Source organism: Pteronotus mesoamericanus, unplaced genomic scaffold (genome assembly GCF_021234165.1).
Source record: "Pteronotus mesoamericanus isolate MK-2021 breed Mesoamerican mustached bat unplaced genomic scaffold, CSHL_Meso_final contig_20, whole genome shotgun sequence".
Taxonomy (NCBI): Eukaryota; Metazoa; Chordata; class Mammalia; order Chiroptera; family Mormoopidae; genus Pteronotus; species Pteronotus mesoamericanus.
The window spans coordinates 64891416-64911623 of NW_026555085.1; the positions used below are offsets into that span (position 1 = coordinate 64891416).

A 20208-nucleotide genomic window follows, 5' to 3' on the forward strand; every position below is an offset into this window, starting at 1 on the left:
GATTCTTGTATGTGCCCTGAATGGGATCGAACCCTCAACCATGGTGTATCAGGAGTATCAGGAGCTCCAACTAACTGAGTTACCTGACCAGGGTAACAACTGCATAACTTTTAAAATTGATAGGAGAGGCTCTGCCCAGGTAATTCCATTGGTTGGAGTGTCATCCCCAAATGTCAACGTTACAGGGTTGAACCCAGTCAGAATAACTACAAGAATCAACCAATGAATGCATAGATAAATGGAACTACAAATCCCTCTCTCTCTCTCTCTCCCTCCCTCCCTCTCTCCCCCTTTTCCTTTCTCTCTCTCTCTCTCCCCCTCTCTCTCTAAGTCAATAAAGAAAAAAAAATTTAAAGCTATGCATTTGCTTCTCAGCCTCTTGGCTAAGATCAAGCATAGGTATCTGTTCTTATCAATTTAACATCTGATACATTCTCTGAGGACAACATATTAAATGATTTTTGGAGCAGGGAAATGGAATAGGAGTTGCTCGGTCTACACCATACGTTGACCCAGCATTACAGTACCCCCGGGAATGGTGCACCCTCTAGAGGACAATTTCTAAAAAAACAAAACAAAAAAAAAGCTATGCAGATTTTGCACCCTCTCTTTGTTTTTGTGTTAATGTTAAAAGAATGTGTTTAGTTCCTGGTCAGTGAGCCAAAATGATGCTTTGGGAACACTTTCTATGTTTATCTGGGCTTCATATAGAGCAACGGTCCCCAACCCTTTTGGCACCAGGGACCAGTTTCATGAAGACAATTTTTCCATGTCCAATGTTGGGGGGGTGGTTTCAGAATGATTCAAAAAACATTACATTCAAGCTCATCTCCTGCTGTGCGGCACAGTTCATAACACGCCTCAGATCCATAACGGCCCTTGGCCCAGGGGTTAGGGACCCCTGCTATAGGGTACCTGTGCCCTTGGTTGAGAAGGACCCTATAGGCTCCCTCTGGTCTCTCTGTCCTCAGTCTTTCTCTGTACCATTTGCTTCATACTTTAGTTACCGTGTTTTCACTATTGAATTGAATCTGGTTGTTGGCGAGTGGTTCCCTTCTATAGTCATCTAACACAATGGTTCTTAAACTGTGTTTCTCAGACCAGATGCATCAGCATCACCTGGGGCTTGTTAGAAATGGAGATTTTTCTGTCCTGTTCTATACCAGACCTAGTGAATCAGAAACTCTGGGTTTGGGGCTGAGCAGTCTGCCTTCCAGGTGATTCTGAGGTAGCTGAAGTTTGAGAGCCTCTGGTCTAGCATTTAGCTTTCAAATGTGAAACAGACTTAGATATGGACTCGCAAAGAAAAAAGAGAGAACTTAATGAGTATAAACTTTATTTAAAGTTAAAATGTTCATTTTAAAAACAAAGTTTTAATATTCACCAAAGGCTCTTTTACTAGAATTTTGCTACTAAATATATTTTTCATGAGATTTTTCTTAACTTTGGAAATGTGTTCTAAAGCGCAGATTAAATAATTTGTAATTCATTTGTCTCCTCCTAGTGGCAGGCTTTTAAATATTGAGCACAACATCCACTTATATTTCTCAGAAATTTGATTATTTTTAGAGAGAAGGGGAGGGAGGGAGGGAGAAAAACCTCAAGGTGTGGCTGCCTCTTGAGCACCCTCAACTATGGACCCAGCCCACACCCCAAGCGTGTGTCCGGACTGGAAATCTAACCGGCGACCCCTTGGTTCATAGGCCAGTGCTCAATCCACTGAGCCACACCAGCCAGGGCAATTTCTCAGGAATTATATTTCTGAATTTTTTCATAAGATTTCTCTAGCCACCACCGTTAAAATCAGTTGCCCTTCACCACCAAATTCAATAGGCTTCTCCTTTGGATCCAACCGCAGCTACACAAAATTATGTAACTTGCGTCTTACATGGCTTTTTTCGTTGAACTTGTAAATTTTCCCTCCTTTTGTTACCCATCACTCCTTTTTTTTCTTTCTTTCTTACTTTTACCCATAACTTCTAGCAGAAGAACTCCATTACTTAAACACTCTGAGTTGAATTTTCCTCTTTTATGGGACAGCAACAATACCCCGGCTTTGTGCCTTACTGTCTCCACCAGCACGGCTTTCCTTGCAATGCCCCAGGAGCGGCGCAAGACCTCCAGCCTGCTCGGCAGCCACTGCCATCAAATGTCTTCTCAATGAACGCTGTGGGCCCTCAGGTTCCTAGGCTATATTGACTAAGGTGTCAACAAATCCCTTTGACTGTTTCAAAACAAACAACACAAGGTTTGCTTTTTCTTTCCAAAAGAGTTTATTGATATGACAGGTTGCTTTATGCTCTATTTATTCCACTTTATTCCTTCCAAGCAGGTAGCCAGGCCATTTGTATCCCTTTGTCTGGGATGTCTAAACAATGGAAAGGTGAAGCAACTTGAAGAGCATGCCTCTTCCTGTCTATTGTTAAGAGTCTGAGCTCACTGAAGAATTTCTGCTAGATGTCTGACAGGGAAAAGTAGAGAGGTGCCTTTGTTTAAAATAGAAGGAAAAAAGTGGAGATTTCCTTAGGCTGGGAACGCGTGTAAATCGGTGTGCCCTCATTCCCCTAGCAGCACCCTGGAGAGGGGCCAGGACCCGTGGCCTGCTTCGAAGGACGGGACAGGAAGGTTCCCAAACATAGCAGGGGTTCCCACGCTCTGCAGAAACAGAGCCCCTGCCCTTCAAGGATCTGTGTCATCGACCGCAGGAATCTCAGCATTAAACAGCGTGGACAGAAGACTAGAGAGGCCTCTCAAAATACTATGTATGATCTGGCGGTATTAAGGGGAATAAATGGAAAGATTACATTTTCATGCCATCTCGATGTGACAGCAGTTCAGTTAAGTTTAATTTCATGTAAGAAAACAAACATTTTCTTAATTAATTAATTTATTTATTTTTAGAGAGAGGGGAAGGAAAGGAGAAAGAGACAGAGAGAAACATTGATGTGTAAGAGATACATTGATTGGTTGTCTCTTGCACTCCCCCAGCTGGGGACCTGGCCTGCAACCCAGGCCTGTGTCCTGACTGGAAATTGAACTGGTGACCTTTTGGTTTGCAGGCTGGCCCTCAACCCACTGAGCCACACCAGCCAGGGTGAAATATGGTTTTTCTTATACACCAAAGTTTGGGGTTGCAATTCACATACTAGGAAATTCAACGAAGAACAAAGCAAAAGGAGATGTAGAATACAGCTGTGACTGGACTGAAGGGGTCCATTTGCTTGCAAGCATCAGAGCCCAATAAGACAGGAGCAGGAGTTTGCAGCCAAGAAAGGATTTATTAGGGAGATGGCGCCATGCCCGGTGTCACAGGTAGCTCATGCTCAAAGACCCGCCTCTCCAAATGGTTTCAGGGATGGATTATATAAGGAAAACAATCATTAATCATAGTGACTAATAGAGTTAGAGTCATGGTCTCTATCGATCAGTTGGAGCTCGAGTACGGGATAATTGATCATTGCATTTGGTCCTGATGTCAGCCATGGAGTTGTTCTGCCCAATTTTGCAAGGATTTGTTCCGTGGGATCATTCCACTTTCCTGGGTCCACAGCTAAAACACAACGGAGGCCGAGATGTTGTATTTGGTTTCATTGAAAACTCTGTCTCAATAGTCAATAGACTCAGGACCTCGTTTCTAAGACTACTGGATGCTGACCAGGACCTCATTGTCCTGAGGGTTTAATGATTAAGCAAGGGACAGGAGGTGAGTCAGGGTACTGGGTGAGTCCAGTTTGAGTTAAAGGAATAAATAAATAAATAAATAAATAAATAAATAAATAAATGGCCAGATTAAAGAAAATAAGGTTTCTGCCTTGGCCGGGTTTTTCAGTTGATTAGAACATTTGCCATGGTTGTCAGATCCCCAGTCAAGGCACATAAAAGAATCAACCGATGAATGCATAAATAATTGGAAAAACAAATCCATGTTCCCCTCTTTCTTCCTCTTGCTCTAAAAATCAGTAAGTGAAAAATTAAAAAAATAAAAATTAGGAAAGAAAGAAAATAAGGTTTCTGCTTTCTGCACAGTTACACAGTCATGGACAAGGTCACAGAAAAAGGCGCACTGGTCCTAAAGCCACTCGGTCTGGCAATGCAGCATGAGGAGGCCGGCCCAGTTTTATTAGGTGTGCGGCTCCCTAGTCCTTTGTCTCCCCCGTTCTTTGTCTCCCTTGTCAACACGGTTAAGATTGGACGTTCTGTCTCATCCTTCTGACTCTTGCCAGCCTGACGCAGGGCTTTCCCAGGAAAGGTGACGGTAGAGAGGAACCATTCAGACAGGCAAGTTTCCTAATTTTCTGTTTCAGTTTTCTAACATGTAAAATGGAAGTTAGACTAATGAAGGCGGATAGTTAACTGGTATGTATGGTAAAACCATACCAGCTGTTAATGTATTGAAACTGCCCTATCATTCAGTAAAAAGAAACTACCTCAAGTCTCTAGCTGGCTCTAGACATTACCCAGCTTTCCCAAGACCTTACTCCGGCATGGCCGAGTGCTGTGCCCTGTTGGTCATTACATGTTTTGAATATCACTCTTCATAATTATTATCTCTTGAGACTGTCATGAGGTCTAAAGGGGGTCCAGTTAAAAGAAACTAATAACACTTGATCCTTACCAACTCCTTCCGACTCTCAGATATGGTTTCTTAAACTTTTTTTTTAATCCAGGACCAAATTATTCTTCTGCTATGTAGCTGTAATAGTATCTGGCCTGGATATAGCCTTCAAATATTTTTTTCTTAATCACCCAAGCAATTTTCTCTTCCATGTTCAGTTTAAAACTAGCTGCTTCTACTATTGTTAGTTTCTGTTTTTAAAATAAAAGTTTTTTAAGGTACAAATCACATGCCATAAAATTCACTTTTAAAGTATACAATTCAGTAATTTTTAGTGTATTCTAAAAGTTCTGTAACCTAATTCCTGAACATATTCATCAACCTAAAAAGAACCTCACATTCACTAGCAATCATTCCCCATTCCCCTTCCCCGCAGGCCCTAAAAACCACTCATCTACCTTCTCTCTCTACAGGTTTGCCTGTTCTGGATATCTCACACAAATGGGCTCCTCCAATTTTTGACATTTTGTGTCTGGTCTCTTAGGGTAATGTTTTCAAGCTCAACAATGTTGTAGCATGAATCTGTACTTCATTCCTTTTTATTGCTGAATAAGATTCTATGATATACATATACCACACTCTGTTTATTGCTTAGTCTTTTTAAGCTGGCATCTGGACCTTATCTTTTTTTAGGATTGAGAGTAAAACTATTAAGAATGAACTTCAACTATAGACCATAGAAACTCTTCCCAATCACCAAAGCCTTCTTTTTCTCCCTCTTTCAAATCCAACGTTGGTGAGTTATTCTGCCCAATAAGTTCCTATTTTCTATTTGAGAGTGGTTTTAAGCTAATTTTCAAAGGGTATAAGCTATAGGCCATAAAGCCAATACTATAATGTCTTCTTTCCTTCCCAGGGAGTGGTTTTCTAGTCTGTGTGCTAGCTAATAATATTAAAATTATTTTAAGGATTTTGTATACATGTTTTTGTAAATACATAGATTATCTCTGAAAAGATACATAAGAAACTGGTAAAAATGGTTGTCTGTAAAAAGGGGAACAGAAGGTATGGAAGGCTTACTTTTCACTCTGTATCCTTCTGTGAATCATTTGAAATAAAAAAAAAAACTTTACTTCATAAGTAGTAACAATAATAACCTGGACTAGAAGTATGAGGCGTATTTTTTTGAAAGAGTCATCCTGAGTTATTACACTGATCTTGCCAAGCACATATTTTCATGTCTCAAGCCTTTGCCTATGCTGTTTCTTCTGCTTCACGTTTTCTTCTCCTGTTTATCCCCCTTTTACCCCCCAAAACTCTGAGAATTTATGTTATTTTTAATTTACAAATCACTTTTAGATACATGATCTAATCTTCAAATAAAAAATAGACAGTAAGTATATTCTTATCCTCAATAAATAAGAACACTGAGGTTGAGGAAGTGTAGTAGGTTGTCCCAGATAACTATTATTATGCTTCAGATTTAGATTCAAATCTACAACTTCTAACAGGTTGAGGGCTCTTTCTACTTTTTCTTAAAGCTATGTAATACTATTCATTTAATGGGGCAATTGGGGTAAAATGTACAAAGATATTATACAACTGAAATGTTGTATAATATCAATATTATATAATAAATACTATGTATGCAGTTACTAAATATTATGATGTAGATCTGTATGTATCGTAGAAAACATGGAAGAACCTACATGGTCCTGTCTATTGTAAGAAAAGCAAAATGAAAACATAAACAAATGTACAATTTGAACATTTTTGTTTTAAAAAAGTATGTAAACAGAAAGAACCTGAAAAATATATACGAAAATGTTTTCTAAAAGTGATAGTACTCTCGAATTTTGTATATTACTACAAATAATATATTAAAGGCATATTAAATGCTTAATATGTGCCAAATGTGGGGCTAAATCTATTTTATTTGCACAATAACCAATTTGCATAAGGCCTTGCCGCCAATAATGCAGCAGAGCATTAGACCCAAAGCTCATACTCTTTGGACCTAGATCATGCTGTCTCATGTACAAAAATCCTTTATTTTATCATCAGAGCAATCCATGAGACTTTTGGCCAAGATGGAGGCGTAGGTAGATACACTTTGCCTGCTTGCACAACCAAAAGAAGGATAATAACAAACTGAAAAACAAAAATAACCAGAACTTCCAGAAAAGAGAACTGTATAGAAGTCCGACAACCGAGGAGTTAAAGAAACATTTACCTAGACTGGTAGGAGGGGTGGAGACAGGCAGCTGGGGCAGAGAGGATGCACAGCAAGGCAGAGGCTGAAGGACCAGGCGGTCCCACATTTGCGTAGGGATAAACAGGGAGGAACACCTGGGGAGTGAGACAGATTGCACAATCCAGGTTGCCAGTGCGGGGGCGGGGGGTGCGGGGGGAGCCTCAGAACATCTAGAGGTAAAAACCTGTAGGGGTTGTGGCGGCAGGAGAAACTCCCAGTCTCACAGGAGAGTCTGTTGGAGAGACCCATGGGGTCCTAGAACATACAAAATCCCACCCACCTGGGAATCAGCACCAAAAGGGCCCAATTTGCTTGCGGGTAGTGGGGGAAGTGACTGAAAGCTGGCGGAGAGCCAAGCAAGCGACATTGTTCCCTCTTGGACCCCTCCCCCACACACAGCATCACAACTCAATGACCTGGGTTGCCCCGCCCTGGCAAGTACCTAAGGCTCTGTCCCTTCTAATGTAACAGGCATGCTGAGACAAATATGGCCAAAATGAAAGAACAGATCAAAGCTTCAAAAATAGAACTAAGCAATGAACAGGTAGCCAACCTATCAGATGCACAGTTCAAAACACTGGTAATCTACATGCTTACTGAATTGGTTGAGTATAGTCACAAAATAGAGGAAAAAGTGAAGGCTATGCAAAGGGAAATAAAGAAAAACACACAGGGAACCAACAGTAAAGGAAAGGAGACAAGGACTCAAATCGAAGATTTGAAGCAGAAGGAAGAAATAAATATTCAGCCAGAACAGAATGAAGAAACAAGAATTGAAAAAAATGGGGAGAGGCTTTGGAACCTTTGGGACAACTTTAAATGATCCAACATCTGAATCATAGGGGCACCAGAAGGAGAAGAGGAAGAGCAAGGAATTGAAAACTTACTTGAAAAAATAATGGAGAACTTCCCCAATCTGGCCAAGGAAATACACTTCCAAGAAGTCCAGGAAAGCTCAGAGAATCCCAAAGAAGTTGGATCCAAGGAGGCACGCACCAAGGCACATCATAATTAAGTTACCCAAGATTAAGGATAAGGAGAGAATCTTAAAAGCAGCAAGAGAAAAGGAGACAGTTACCTACAAAGGAGTTCCCATAGACTATCAGCTGATTTCTCAAAAGAAACCTTGCAGGCAAGAAGGGGCTGGTAAGAAGTTTTCAAAGTCATGAAAGGAAAGAACCTACATCCAAGATGACTCTATCCAGCAAAGCTATCATTTAGAATGAAAGGGCACATAAAGTGCTTCCCAGGTAAGGTCAAGTTAAAGGAGTTCATCATCACCAGGCTCTCATATGAAACGTTAAAGGGACTTATCTAAGAAAAAGAAGATAAAAAACTATGAACAGTAAAACAGACAGGGAGGGGAGAAGGAAGAATGGGGGAAAAGGTACACGGAATAAGCAGCATAAATAGTAGGTACAAAATAGGCAGGGGGAGGTTAAGAATAATATAGGAAATGGAGAAGACAAGGAACTTACATGTACGACCCATGGCCATGAACTAAGGGGGGCGTGCTGGGTGGTGGAGCGGTGTACGGTGGAGGGCAATAGAGGGGAGAAAAAAAATGGAACAACTGTAATAGCATAATCAATACTATATATATACACACACACACATAAAATAAATAAAACCTAAAAAACAACAACAATAATCCATGAAAAAATACTTTACTTTAAGGAAATTCTTACGTTACTTTAAGGAAATTCTGCCCAGGAACACATCTTTGGGTAGCTCATTCTGAACGCCCACACTAAATCTGAAATGTGTTCTTAACGTCAGCATAGGAAGTGCCCCAACCTGTAAGAATTTTTATGAGTTTATTTGAGCCAAACTTAAGATAATTGCTGGGAAACAAAACCTCAATGGATTGAGAACATGATCGAGAAAATGGCAGTTTTGCACCTTATTTTATATAGTACAATCAAAAGAGGAGGCTTAAGGGGGTTACATGAAATCCATTGGTGATAGATTAGGGAGACGGGAGAAAGCAATATGTATGGGGGAACATCTGGGACTGGATAAAAAGTAAAATGATAGACATATACTTCTTTTACATAGGTGGGTACAGGATAGTTAAGTCAACAATTTACACACTAACAGTAACAATGAGGGGATTTGTAGTCTCCACTCTGGTGGGTGCTTGTGCTTTGAGGTGGGTCCGGAAAGGGAAATCTGACATTCCAAAGGTATGTTATTGTAGATGCAAGAAGACAATAGATAGGCTCAATTAAGGTAAAGATCGACTTGTCAGGAAAGATTCTAGCCTAGGACATGACTGCCGGCCATGACCTGCTTTTAGTTGGAAAGTTTTAATTTCAGACCATCCTACGTGATTACTTTAGGTCTCTGAGTTTGTAACGCTGCCACACAGGCCTCCCCTGAGCTCGTCAGCTTTAGAATGTGGCACCTTTTCATCCACATTAATTAGGCTCAGAGAAAACTGGAACTGCGGATTAGTGCTACAAGATATTGTCACATAGGCATGTCTATACCTGTGGAGAATTTTTATGAGATTTTGAGCCACACTGACGCATATGCCAGGGAGCAATATCCCAAATGCACCGGAGACTGTTTCTTTTATGCATGAGATAAAGGAGGGAACTAAGGCTGTTTATGTGCATGTGGGAGAAAGAAACGCAGGGGCTGGATTACAGGCTAGTAAACAAGATTTTGTGCTTTCTTTAAGGCGGCTCCTGCTTATTTCAAAGGTATGTTGCCCTAGATGCAGAGAAAGAATGGACAGGGTTTGCTTTTATTTGGATTTAAGTCTTTTACTGACAACTTTACGCCTGGGGTGTGACCACCTCTCTGACCAACGCAGTTAGGAATTTATGATCACATCACCCTGTGAGGTTACTTTCCCCTTTTCCCCTCCAAAACATTAAGAATTTCTTTCCCAGAAAGGAGACTCCGCTAACACAAGCCGTCTCCATGACCCGGCAGGTGACACTTTCCTTGCTTACACCTTCTCAATGCCCTTCCCCTCACCTCCCTACCTGTCCTCCCCTCCCACTTAGTGCAGGGGCGGCTAAGGGATCCCTAGGTCACCAGACCCCCTGGACTGCCAATGACACGGCTCCCGCTCTCAAGAAAGGAACCAGGGGAAAAGAAAAAAAAACAACAACACAAAACAAAGGAACAAGGGGCGGGCCTGGATGCAGCCTCCACGTGAGCACAGCTGCGGCCATCTCGCCCCCTCCTAGAAGTGGTTCGCGGGGCCTGAGTCGCAGCAAGGCAGGGGGCGGGGCGGAGGCGCTGCCCGTACTCAAGATGGCCGCCGTGGTGGGCGTGGCTATTCAAAGACCGGGAGGAGGAGCGGGATCATGGCGGCAGTCGAGGAGCAGCGTTCTAGAGATGGGGAAGAAGAGGCAGTGAGTGTTACGACGAAAGTCAGCGCGAGGGGCGGTGGCGGTGGCGGTGGCGGTGAGGGCTGCTCTGGCTGTGAGAGGGGAAGGGAGCCCGGATGCAGCCGGCACCACGGAGCCCCTACGTGCGCCTCACCTGCCTCTTGCGGGCGGGGCGGGAGTGGGGGGTGGCGAGGGAGCTTATCTCTACCCTAATTACCTCCACGTCCGCAGAATGGGGAACTAGAGAAGTTGCCTCCGGGTAACGTCGCTTGTTTCCTCTCCTTGAAAGCGGGACCAAATTTTCACAGGGGTGGAACTGTTGCACTGGGGATTTGGGGATGCTCTTGTGTACTTCCTACTCCTGCACACCCCTCGCGGGCTAGCATGTTGACCCCTCTTTCTTCCACCAGGAGCAGTTGGTTCTGGTGGAATTGACGGGAATTATTGATTCAGATTTTCTCTCAAAATGTGAAAATAAATGCAAGATTTTGGTGAGTCTTCTGGAATTGGAGAATGGTCGTAGATGTTCTTAAATTTAGAGCAAGAGTGAATGGCGGGCCACCTATTCCCTGAAGATTGGTATATTAAGTCCACGTTACAAAGGGGTGAACTCTAAAGACAATCAGATGTACAGCGGGACGCAAGGGAGAAAATGCCTAACTCTGCTTGAGTGTCCGAATGTATGGCTACAGGGAGTTCAAGATTTGGAGGACGTGGCATTTTGATTTGGAACGATATAACTTGAAGAAAGTACATTGTTTTAGTGCAGTGGGAGAGAGGATAATCAGATATACACACAGGTACATGCGTAGAAGGGAGAGAAGGTCCCCACCGAGAGAAGACTTCAAAGAGCTCACACTGGGCTGGCTTGAGCTATGTATGGTATTCTAAGTTATCAGTTTTATCACTTTGCTTTAAAATCTTTGAGCTACTGTTGACAAAACTTGCTCTGTTCTTAGCTTAACCTGAAGAGCAGGTTGACTGAAAGAGACCTCTCAACTTGCCTAGGAATGAAGTAGTCTGCAGATTGTAGCTGCTGTGATCAGAGCAGTTTTAACCTGTACTTGCTGGGATAAGAGCAGGGGCATCCAACGTTTTGATGTCTCTGGGCCACACACTAAATAGATTACAACATGTAATCACCAAAAAACTCATAATGTTTTAAATAATTTTCTGATTTTGTGTTGGGCCACATTCATAGCCGTCCTGAGCCTGATGCGGCCAGCGAGCCACAGGTTGGACACTGGTGCTGGAGGTTCCTGTTGGTAGCAAGGTTACATCTGGAAGCCTTTTTCTTTCTCTCCTTTTTTTAAACATTGAGATATAATTGACATTAGTTTCAGGGGTATGACATAACGATTCAAAATCTGTTCATGTTGTTGAAATGATCACCGCAATAAGTCTAGTTAACATCCATCACCGCACGTAATTATAAATTTTACCTTTTGTGGTGAGAGCTTTTAAGATTTATTCTCTTAGCAAGTTTCAAATATACAGTAGAGCAGTATTAACTGTAGTGACCATGCTGCACATGACATCCCCAGGACTTAGATATTTTTCTAATTGGAAGTTGGTTTCTATTTACCGCCTTCTCCCATTTTATCCAGCCCCTAAGGCTTTTTCTAATGATGACTTTTTATCATCCTATGTCCTGATGTAGGGAATTGACACTGAGAGGCCCATTCTGCAAGTGGACGGCTATGTCTTTGCTGGAGAGTATGAAGGTAGGAGGATGTCAGAGAGATGAAACTTCTTTTTTAATATGCTTATCCAAGAAGGTAACTGTTGTTTGTCAACAAGTTGTCTCTAAATTTTTCCATAGACACTCTTGGGACTTGTGTTGTATTTGAAGAAAATGTTGAACATGGTAAGTAATTGCTATGGCAACTTTCTACTATGAAATTTTTCAAACACACATATGTACAGTGAATATTAAAATTAAACATTTCATGTATCCGTTGTCTAGCTGTATCAAATCCTACCATTTTGCCACATAGTTAAAAAGCCTTCCAGATATATATGAAATGTATTCTTTTCCTTTGGTCTTCAGACATAATCATTTACCTGAAGTTGGTGTTTTTCTTTCCTACACATGGTTTTATATTACATATGTATGTATGCACAAAAAATAAATAGCATTTTTGTATATCTTCAAACTATATAACTTCTAGCATATTATGCATATTCTACAATCTTTTTTCAGTTAGAGCTGTTTTTTGAGATTTATACATGCTAATTTATATAACTCTGTTTTCCCTGTTTCTTAGTATTCCATTTGTGACTACACCGATATACCACATATTGGTATATGTCCATTTTCCAGTTAATAGACAAGTTGGTTGCTTCCATTTTTACCAGTGATTATTAATAACTACTAAAACTTACTGAGTGCCTTCTATATGTCAGGCACTATTTAAATGCTACATGTATTAACTCATTTAATCCCCACAAGTCTACAAGGTAGACCCCATTGTTATCTTCATTTTACATTGGAAAAAAGTTGAAGCACAGAGAGGTAAATAACCTTCCCAATATCATCCTTAAAGTAAGAGGCAGACTCAGGATTTGAACCCAGATGACCTGCTCCAGAGCCCATGTTCTTAATTATGCTTATTAACTCACTACAAAAGTTCTTCCATGAATATTTTTATATCTCCCTCTGCATGTATGTAAAAATGTTTAAGGTATATATTTAGAAATGGAATTGCTAGGTTGATGACTGTGTGTTGGGTTCAGCAATATGAAATAACCGATTTGGGCTGAGTATTGACAATTTCATGTAGTTTGACTGACTGTTGCTTTCTAATGTGTATCAGTTACAGTCACAGCAGAGCAGCAGTGTAGGGAAGTTTGCAGTGTATTTCACATCCTTAGCTCGGAGCCTCTGCTTCCCTCCTGCCTGTGCCTAGTTTTCTGTAAAGCGGTAACCCCAGGCAGTGGGCTAGCGGCGTGTTTTTTCTCAGCCTTCTTTCATGAGTCACAGCATCCTGACTCCAGTCTCTGGCTTTAAGCAGTAAGTCTGACTTAGGTCCTTCATTTCAGGTGGTAGAATTTCCGACCTCATTACCCTGTAAAGCCAAATTTCTGGCTTCGCTTTCCTCCTTCAGGGCTGGAGCCTCGCAGGCCCATAGCTTTAGCCTCACTCATAGCTTTGTGTGGCTGCCCCTGGAGTCGTTTGCTTCGAGTATGGTTGTGCCTTGAGTTGTTACGTGTTTTATACGTCATTTCTCTGTGCTTGGAACAGGAGGATGGGTTAAATCTTAAACTTACTCAACTATCTAGACAGGAAGCAGTTTAACTCCCTAAATTGGAATTATTGAGGCTTAATATTCTTTTATTTTAATATACTGTATTAAGCAGTGTAATAATTCTGTTCATTTTATGTTCTAGTAGATGCAGAAGGTAACAATAAAACAATGCTAAAATATAAATGCCATACAATGAAGAAGCTCAGCATGACAAGAACTCTTCTGACGGAAAAGAAGGAAGGAGAAGAAAATATAGGTTAGTTCACCTAGTTCTCTAAAAACAGGTGATTTAATATTGGTTTTGACAGTGACACATTGCTACCAGGACATTTTTGTACTTTGTAGTAATAACTATATGTGATATCTTAAATATGTTATTGAGGGTGCTCCATGAAAAGTACCAAACATAGATTTAAAATTGAATTGAAGCCCTGGCCAGCGTGGCTCAGTTGTTTGGAGCATTGTGCCATAATCAAAGGGTTGTGTGTTTGGTTGCCAGTCAGGGTACATGCCTAGGTTGTGGGTCTGGTCCCTGGGCTGGGCGTGTATGAGGGGCAGCCAATTGATGTTTATCTCACATCGATGTTTCTCTTTCTCCCTTTCTCTCTCTCCTCTCTCTCTCAAAGCAATGAAAAAAAATATCCTCAGGTGAGGAAAATAATAATAATGATATAAAATAAAATTCAATTTAACTCTAATGTAACAGAGCACACTGGGTACAAAAAAGAAATCTCTGTTTGCTTTACATTGGAAATATATGCAAGGCATTTGTCAAGAAACTTGACGTGATTTCCAGCCTTTAGGGAAATCAGCAGTCTCCTTTTTTTTAAAAATTAAAATTCTTTGTAAGTGGGGAAGATATAAATAGCAGTTCTGGGTTCCCAAGGTGTACCTTCAGAGGATCTCCTGGAAACTTTTGGCAGCTGCAGCAACCTTCCCCAAGAAACTTACAGCTGGAAGAAGCTAGCTTTATATGTGAGGGAGTGACTCTTCCACCACAGCTGTTATTCCTGAATATGGTTCTTAATTAGCGTTCATTTAGCCTTCTGCAGTTGCTGATTGTCCCAGATTAGACTTTAGACCATGCTGGTTGCACCCATAGCAGGCACGTATTTGTAGAGATGAACAAATAATCACCTGATGGTTTAAGAGCTCATTGTTCGCCCTGGCTGGGTGGCACAGCTGGTTGCAGCATCAGCCCGTGAACCAAAAAGTCCTGGGTTGATTCCTGGTCAGGGCACATGCCTGGGTGGCAGGTTTGGTACTTGGTTGGTTTGGTACAGGAAGCAACCAGTCGTCATTTCTCCCTCGCATCTATGTCTCTGTCTCTGTCTCTGTCTCTGTCTCTCTCTCTCTCTGTCTCTGTCTCTCTCTCTCCCCTCCCACCCCCATCCCATACCCCTACCCTTCCCCTCTCTAGAACCAATGAACATATCCTCAGGTGAGGATTAAGAAAATAAAAAATAAAAATTCTAAAAGCTCATTGCTCAAAGATATATTTAAAACTCTCATAAATGTGACTCTAGTGATAAATATTTATGGCTTAATAGATTTAACGCATTTTAAGGAACAAACATTTAAAGGTACATTATTCATGCAGAAATTAATTATACCAGCTACACATAACTACATAACAAATCTTTGCTTTTACCAGGTATATACCCAACCTACCCCCTTTTTTTAGGCACTCTGATATTTGAAGTTCTAGAATGAACTTGAAAAGGGGATATATATCAGATAAGCTTAGCCTGCATTTAGATACTCTGATTATTAGTATAAGGAAATTAGAGAATTTATTCTCCTTTAGTCTTTAATAACCTGATAGATCTTTATGAAGATTTGGGTGTTTTTTGTTTAATGAAATAAATTAGTAACCAATTATTTAAGGCTGTATTAGTTATCTGTTGCTGCATATGAAATTACCCATGAACTTAATGGCTTTAAACAACAATGAAAAAACCCCTGTATCTTACATAGTCTCTGTGAATCTAGAATTTTGGAGTAGCTTAGCTTGGTGGTTCTGGTTTGGGGCCTCTCATGAGGGTGCAGTCAGTGTGTTGGCTGGGCCGCAGGCAACGGAAGGCTGGAGTGAGGCTGGAAGGTCTAAGTACAGGATAGCTCACTCGCATGGCTGGCAAGTTTGCGCTGGCTGTTAGCATGAGAACTCAGTTCCCTGAATCTCCATAGTGCTGTTCGAGTGCCCTCCGAATATGACTGCTGGCTTCTCCCAGATCAGATGATTCATGAGAACAAGGTAGAAGTCATGATTGTCTTTTATGAGCTAGCTTTAGAAGTCACTGTCATTTCTGCAATATCCTACTGAGTGTGGGAGGGGACTACACAAACTTGAATACCAGGAAGGCAAGGATTGTTGGGGACTGATTATCAAACGGGGCAATACGCTGCAGGCAGAACAGGGTAGATAGGAGACGTGGCCCTTACCTTCTAGGAAATGCACTCTGAAAGTCAGTCACATTGACGCACATGGCTGAATGTTACAACACCCATTTCATTCAACTTACTGTATTTTGCCATGTATAATGTGCACTTTTTGGGCCAGATTTTTGAGGAGAAAATAAGGATACGCATTATACACGGGTAGTACTAGTTCCGTAGCTATATAAATGTTTTTAATTTTTTTGTTTATGCTTACATGTTAAAAGTGTAACTTTAGAAAGCAATAACAATATCTGTATGCAAAATGATACCCTGAGATATTGTCATCGGTTTTATTTCTAAATATAAATAAAAAACAATTAAAAAATTAAAATGAAAGTTTTTTTCCTGAAAATTTGGGCCAAAAATGTGGGTGTGCATTATACATGGCAAAATACAGTATTTTAAGTATCTGTTAGGGGACAAGTAATACACTAAGAGAAAAGAACGGCTGCAAAGGGGTGGCAGGCCAGTGCTCTTGCGGGAAAAAATATGAAGGTCAGTAGTTGCAGCTGAACTGGGAAGAAAAGGGCTAATCAGTTTTTGATGGAGACTTTTTAGGAATAACATATGAGAAGACATGGGATCAGCACTTAGGAAGGTTCAACAAACAACTGCAGAAGAGTTAGTTTATGGTGAGGAATAGGGGCAGATGGAAATGTGAATAGGGTGGCACTATAGGTTGGGGTATTTTAACATCTAATGGAATTTGAGGATGAGGCTAAACAGCTTGTTTTTACCATAGAAGTTAGTGAGGGAAAAAAAGAAATTCACGAGGATCCATTGAAAATATTTGCCTAAAAGGGTAAAAGAATAAAAGAAAAAAGCATTGGAACAATTCTTGATTATAGAGGTATCTTGAAGGGTTATGGCTTGGAGTATGAGAATGGGAAGGAACAAACATTTTTTCAAGTTTTATTTTTTTGAGCAGTATTTTCACAAGTGGATGTCCCCACTCAGAATAACATATAAATGCGGATTTGAGATGATAAAGTAGAATCATCCATGGTATTATGAAAACTAAGTGGGTAAGGAGGAATGGTAAAGAAGTCACAGAAGTCTTTCAGGCATGAGGCTTAAGGCAGTGAGAGCTCAAGCTGTCTCTCAGAAAGAGTTGGCAGTTGGACTGTGGGGGGAAAAAAGGTTGGCCCTGACCCGTGTGGCTCAGCTGGTTGAGTGTCATCCGGAAAAGTGAAAGGTCGCTGGTTTGATTCCTGGTCAGGGCATGTGCCTTGGTTGGGGGCACATGATTGATGTTTCTCTCACACATTGATGTTTTTCTCCCTCTCTCCTTCCCTTCCCCGTCTCTAAAAATAAATAAGTAAAATCCTTAAAAAGGAAAGAAAAAAAAAGCTTGGAATAGTATCTGAAGTAGATTACTTTTACTGATTTTGGTCGTGTATGCCCTATAAGCATAACAAGGTCTCCATATAAGATGGAAATTGAGTGATTGTATATCAGTAGTTAGGGGCATCATGATCCTTCGCTTATGTTGCGGTTTTACTTTGACATATATTGATGTGATGGAAATTTAAAGAAAAATATACTTAAGTAACTAAAATTCCTCTTTCGTGTTTCTTTCTTGGTTTGTCTTCCCATTCTTTAACACCACCCCTCCCCTCCAATTAGGTGGTGTGGAATGGCTGCAAATCAAGGATAATGATTTCTCCTATAGACCCAACATGATGTGTAGTTTTCTGCATGAAAATGAAGATGAAGAAGTAGCTCCAGCCCCAGATAAACCTTTGGAGTTGGAAGAGCAAGAGATTCAAATGAAAGATAATGCAAACCTGAATTACGAACAGGAGAAACCACCGCACTTGGAAATAGAGCATTCTGTTCCTCTTACTGATACTCCTTCTGAAACTGAAAGTTCTGTTTTTATGGAAACTCAAGATGCTGCCTTAGAAATCACTCCTAGATGAAATGTTGTTTTGTAATAGTCATGAACTTTTAAGTTTTTATATAAAATAATTGCCTCTGTAGCTTTCAGTTCAATATTTTATTGTTTTTCTTGAGAATACATACTTTCAATTATAGCTACAACTTAATATACCAGAATCATTAAGGACCAGATATAAATGGAATTTTTAAAAATATGGTTAAAATGACCATAGGGAAACTTCTCTGATGAGTCCTTTAAATTGGGAGTTTTACTAAGGTAAGTGTATAAGTTTTCTACTGCAGCTATCACATATTACCACAAACTGATTAAAAACAACACAGATGTGTTTATTTTCTTACAGTTTTGTAGGTCAGCAGTCTGACATTGGTCTTACCTGGGCTGAAGTCAAGGTGTTAGCGGGACTTCATTCTTCTCTGGAGTGGGAGAAGGGGTGGAGATGACATTTCCTTGCTCATTCAGTTATTGGCAGAATTCAGTTCCTTGCCATTGAAGGATCAAGGTCCCATTACCATAACTCTCAGCGAAGGGTCATTCTTATCTTCTAGAGGCGACCTGCATTCCTTGGCTCATGGTATGCTTCTCCTCAAAGCCAGCAATGGCAGGTCAAGTTTCTCTCCTGCTTGAAATCTATTCTTCTATTATCCTATCTCTGGTCAACCATTCTTGCCTTCCGCCTTTAACGATTCATTTGAATACATTAGGTCCATCTGAGTGACCTCGTTCTTTTAAGGTCTATAAACCTTAAATGATCTGCAAAGTCCCTATTGCTTTTTAACTTAAACAGGTATAAAACTGAACAGTAGGGCATGAGAACGTTTGGGAGAGTTGGGGGAGAGGCATTATCCAGTCTACCATACCACAGTAAGTATTATGTATCTAGGATCAGAAAAATAATTCAGAATGCTTAAGGATAAAGGTAATGTTCCTGATATTCCAGCTGTAATTCTATTCCTTTCCCACTTGAAAAAGGTTACTGGAATTCAGCTGTGACAGCCGTTCTACAGTGATGACTTAGATCTGCTCTTATTTTATTTTTTGTACATAAAATATTCACAAGCTTTGAAATCTTGTTAAAGATCAAACTATGAAATTGTCAATATTTGGTTGTGACTAAAAAGCTGACACTTCCATGTGGTTTAACCTGGTACTAATAAGTTGAAGCACATCTCACATTAGTTGTATCTCGTAACTGTTGGAGATATAACTGTACATGTGACAGGTTAGAGAACTAATGTTAGAGGATGAGGAATTATTTTTTTTAATAAGTTTTGTAACTTTATGAAAAAACAATTTACCTTGATTAAAAACATTTCCAAATCATAAGTATGTGTATATTCCCAATTTTTATATGACTGACTTAGTTTCACTTTTGTTTAACAGAAAGCATATTTTTCCCACCATGTGTATGTGTAGGGGAGACTGCTAATTACCTGACCTGGTATCTGCTCTTTTTTTTTTGTAATAGAACCCCAGAATTCATTCACGTCATCAGTGTGCCCAGCTTTCATTGGTCTATATATGGCCATATGACTAGGTTCTGGCCAATGACATGGAATCAGAAGAGCTGAGTGATGGGTAATTCTGGGACATTTCATAAAACGTTAGGGGTGAAAGGAAATGGGCCAGCTTGTCCTCTCTTTATTCCTGCTGGAACATGGATGTGATGGCTAGAGCTCCAGCAAGCTTCTTGGACTATAAAGGAACCTTGGGAATAGAAAGTATGAGTGGCAGAGCGAGATGGAAGATTGGGCCCTAAGTTTATGATGCCGCCCTGGACTGCTATGAGTAGAGTTAATAAAATTTTCCTAGTAAAAAGACCTCAAGTTTACCTTTCAGCACTGTTTTCTCTGGAAACACATTAGACAAGATACTTAAAAAAAAACAAAAAAAACAAAACTGTGCTGCCAGGCAATAATGTTTATGATTAAAAATGACTGTTTACTGGTAAATTGTATCTGCACCAGGAAGCCTGTGACAAGAACTATAAGTAGCCATTGGAAAACATGGCTTTTATTTTTAGAGGGGAAGGGAGAGAGAAAGAGGGAGAGAAACATGAATGTGTGGTTGCTTCTTACGTTTACTGGGGTGCTGGCCCACAACCCAGGCATGTGCCCTTACTGGAATCAAAATGGCAACCCTTTTGTTTGCAGACCAGCACTCAGTCCACTGAGCTAGACCAGCCAGAGCTCATTGGGTGATTCTTGTATGTGCCCCAATCAGGGATGGAACCTGCAACGGTGTATTGGGATGATGCTCTAACCAACTGAGCTAACTAACCAGCGTAGGCTTTAGGCTTTAAAAGAGTGCTGTTTCTTATTACTAAGATCCTTGGAAGCTACACTCATGGTCTATTTCAAGAGATACTGGTTCTTAGAATGAAGCTTCTAAGCCAGCATGGTTTCTGCACCCACCCAAATGATCTTGTTCCCTTACATTGGAGTTGACACTTGGGCAGCTGGAGT

At 40.6% G+C, this 20208-nt stretch overlaps 1 protein-coding gene and 1 non-coding gene across 2 annotated transcripts; both read left to right on the forward strand.

Moving 5' to 3' along the window:
• The first annotated feature begins 363 nt into the window (after positions 1-363).
• LOC129068078 (U2 spliceosomal RNA) lies at positions 364-549 on the forward strand. The gene has a single exon (XR_008528890.1). It is a non-coding gene; the product is annotated as a U2 spliceosomal RNA (small nuclear RNA).
• A 9530-nt stretch (positions 550-10079) lies between these two features.
• On the forward strand, positions 10080-17776 carry GTF3C6 (general transcription factor IIIC subunit 6). Its single transcript, XM_054568895.1, is given in 7 exon segments — positions 10080-10101; positions 10104-10180; positions 10567-10647; positions 11817-11880; positions 11979-12023; positions 13547-13660; positions 17470-17776. Coding segments are annotated over 7 exon segments (699 nt in total). The 3' UTR covers positions 17766-17776.
• The last annotated feature ends 2432 nt before the right edge of the window (positions 17777-20208 follow it).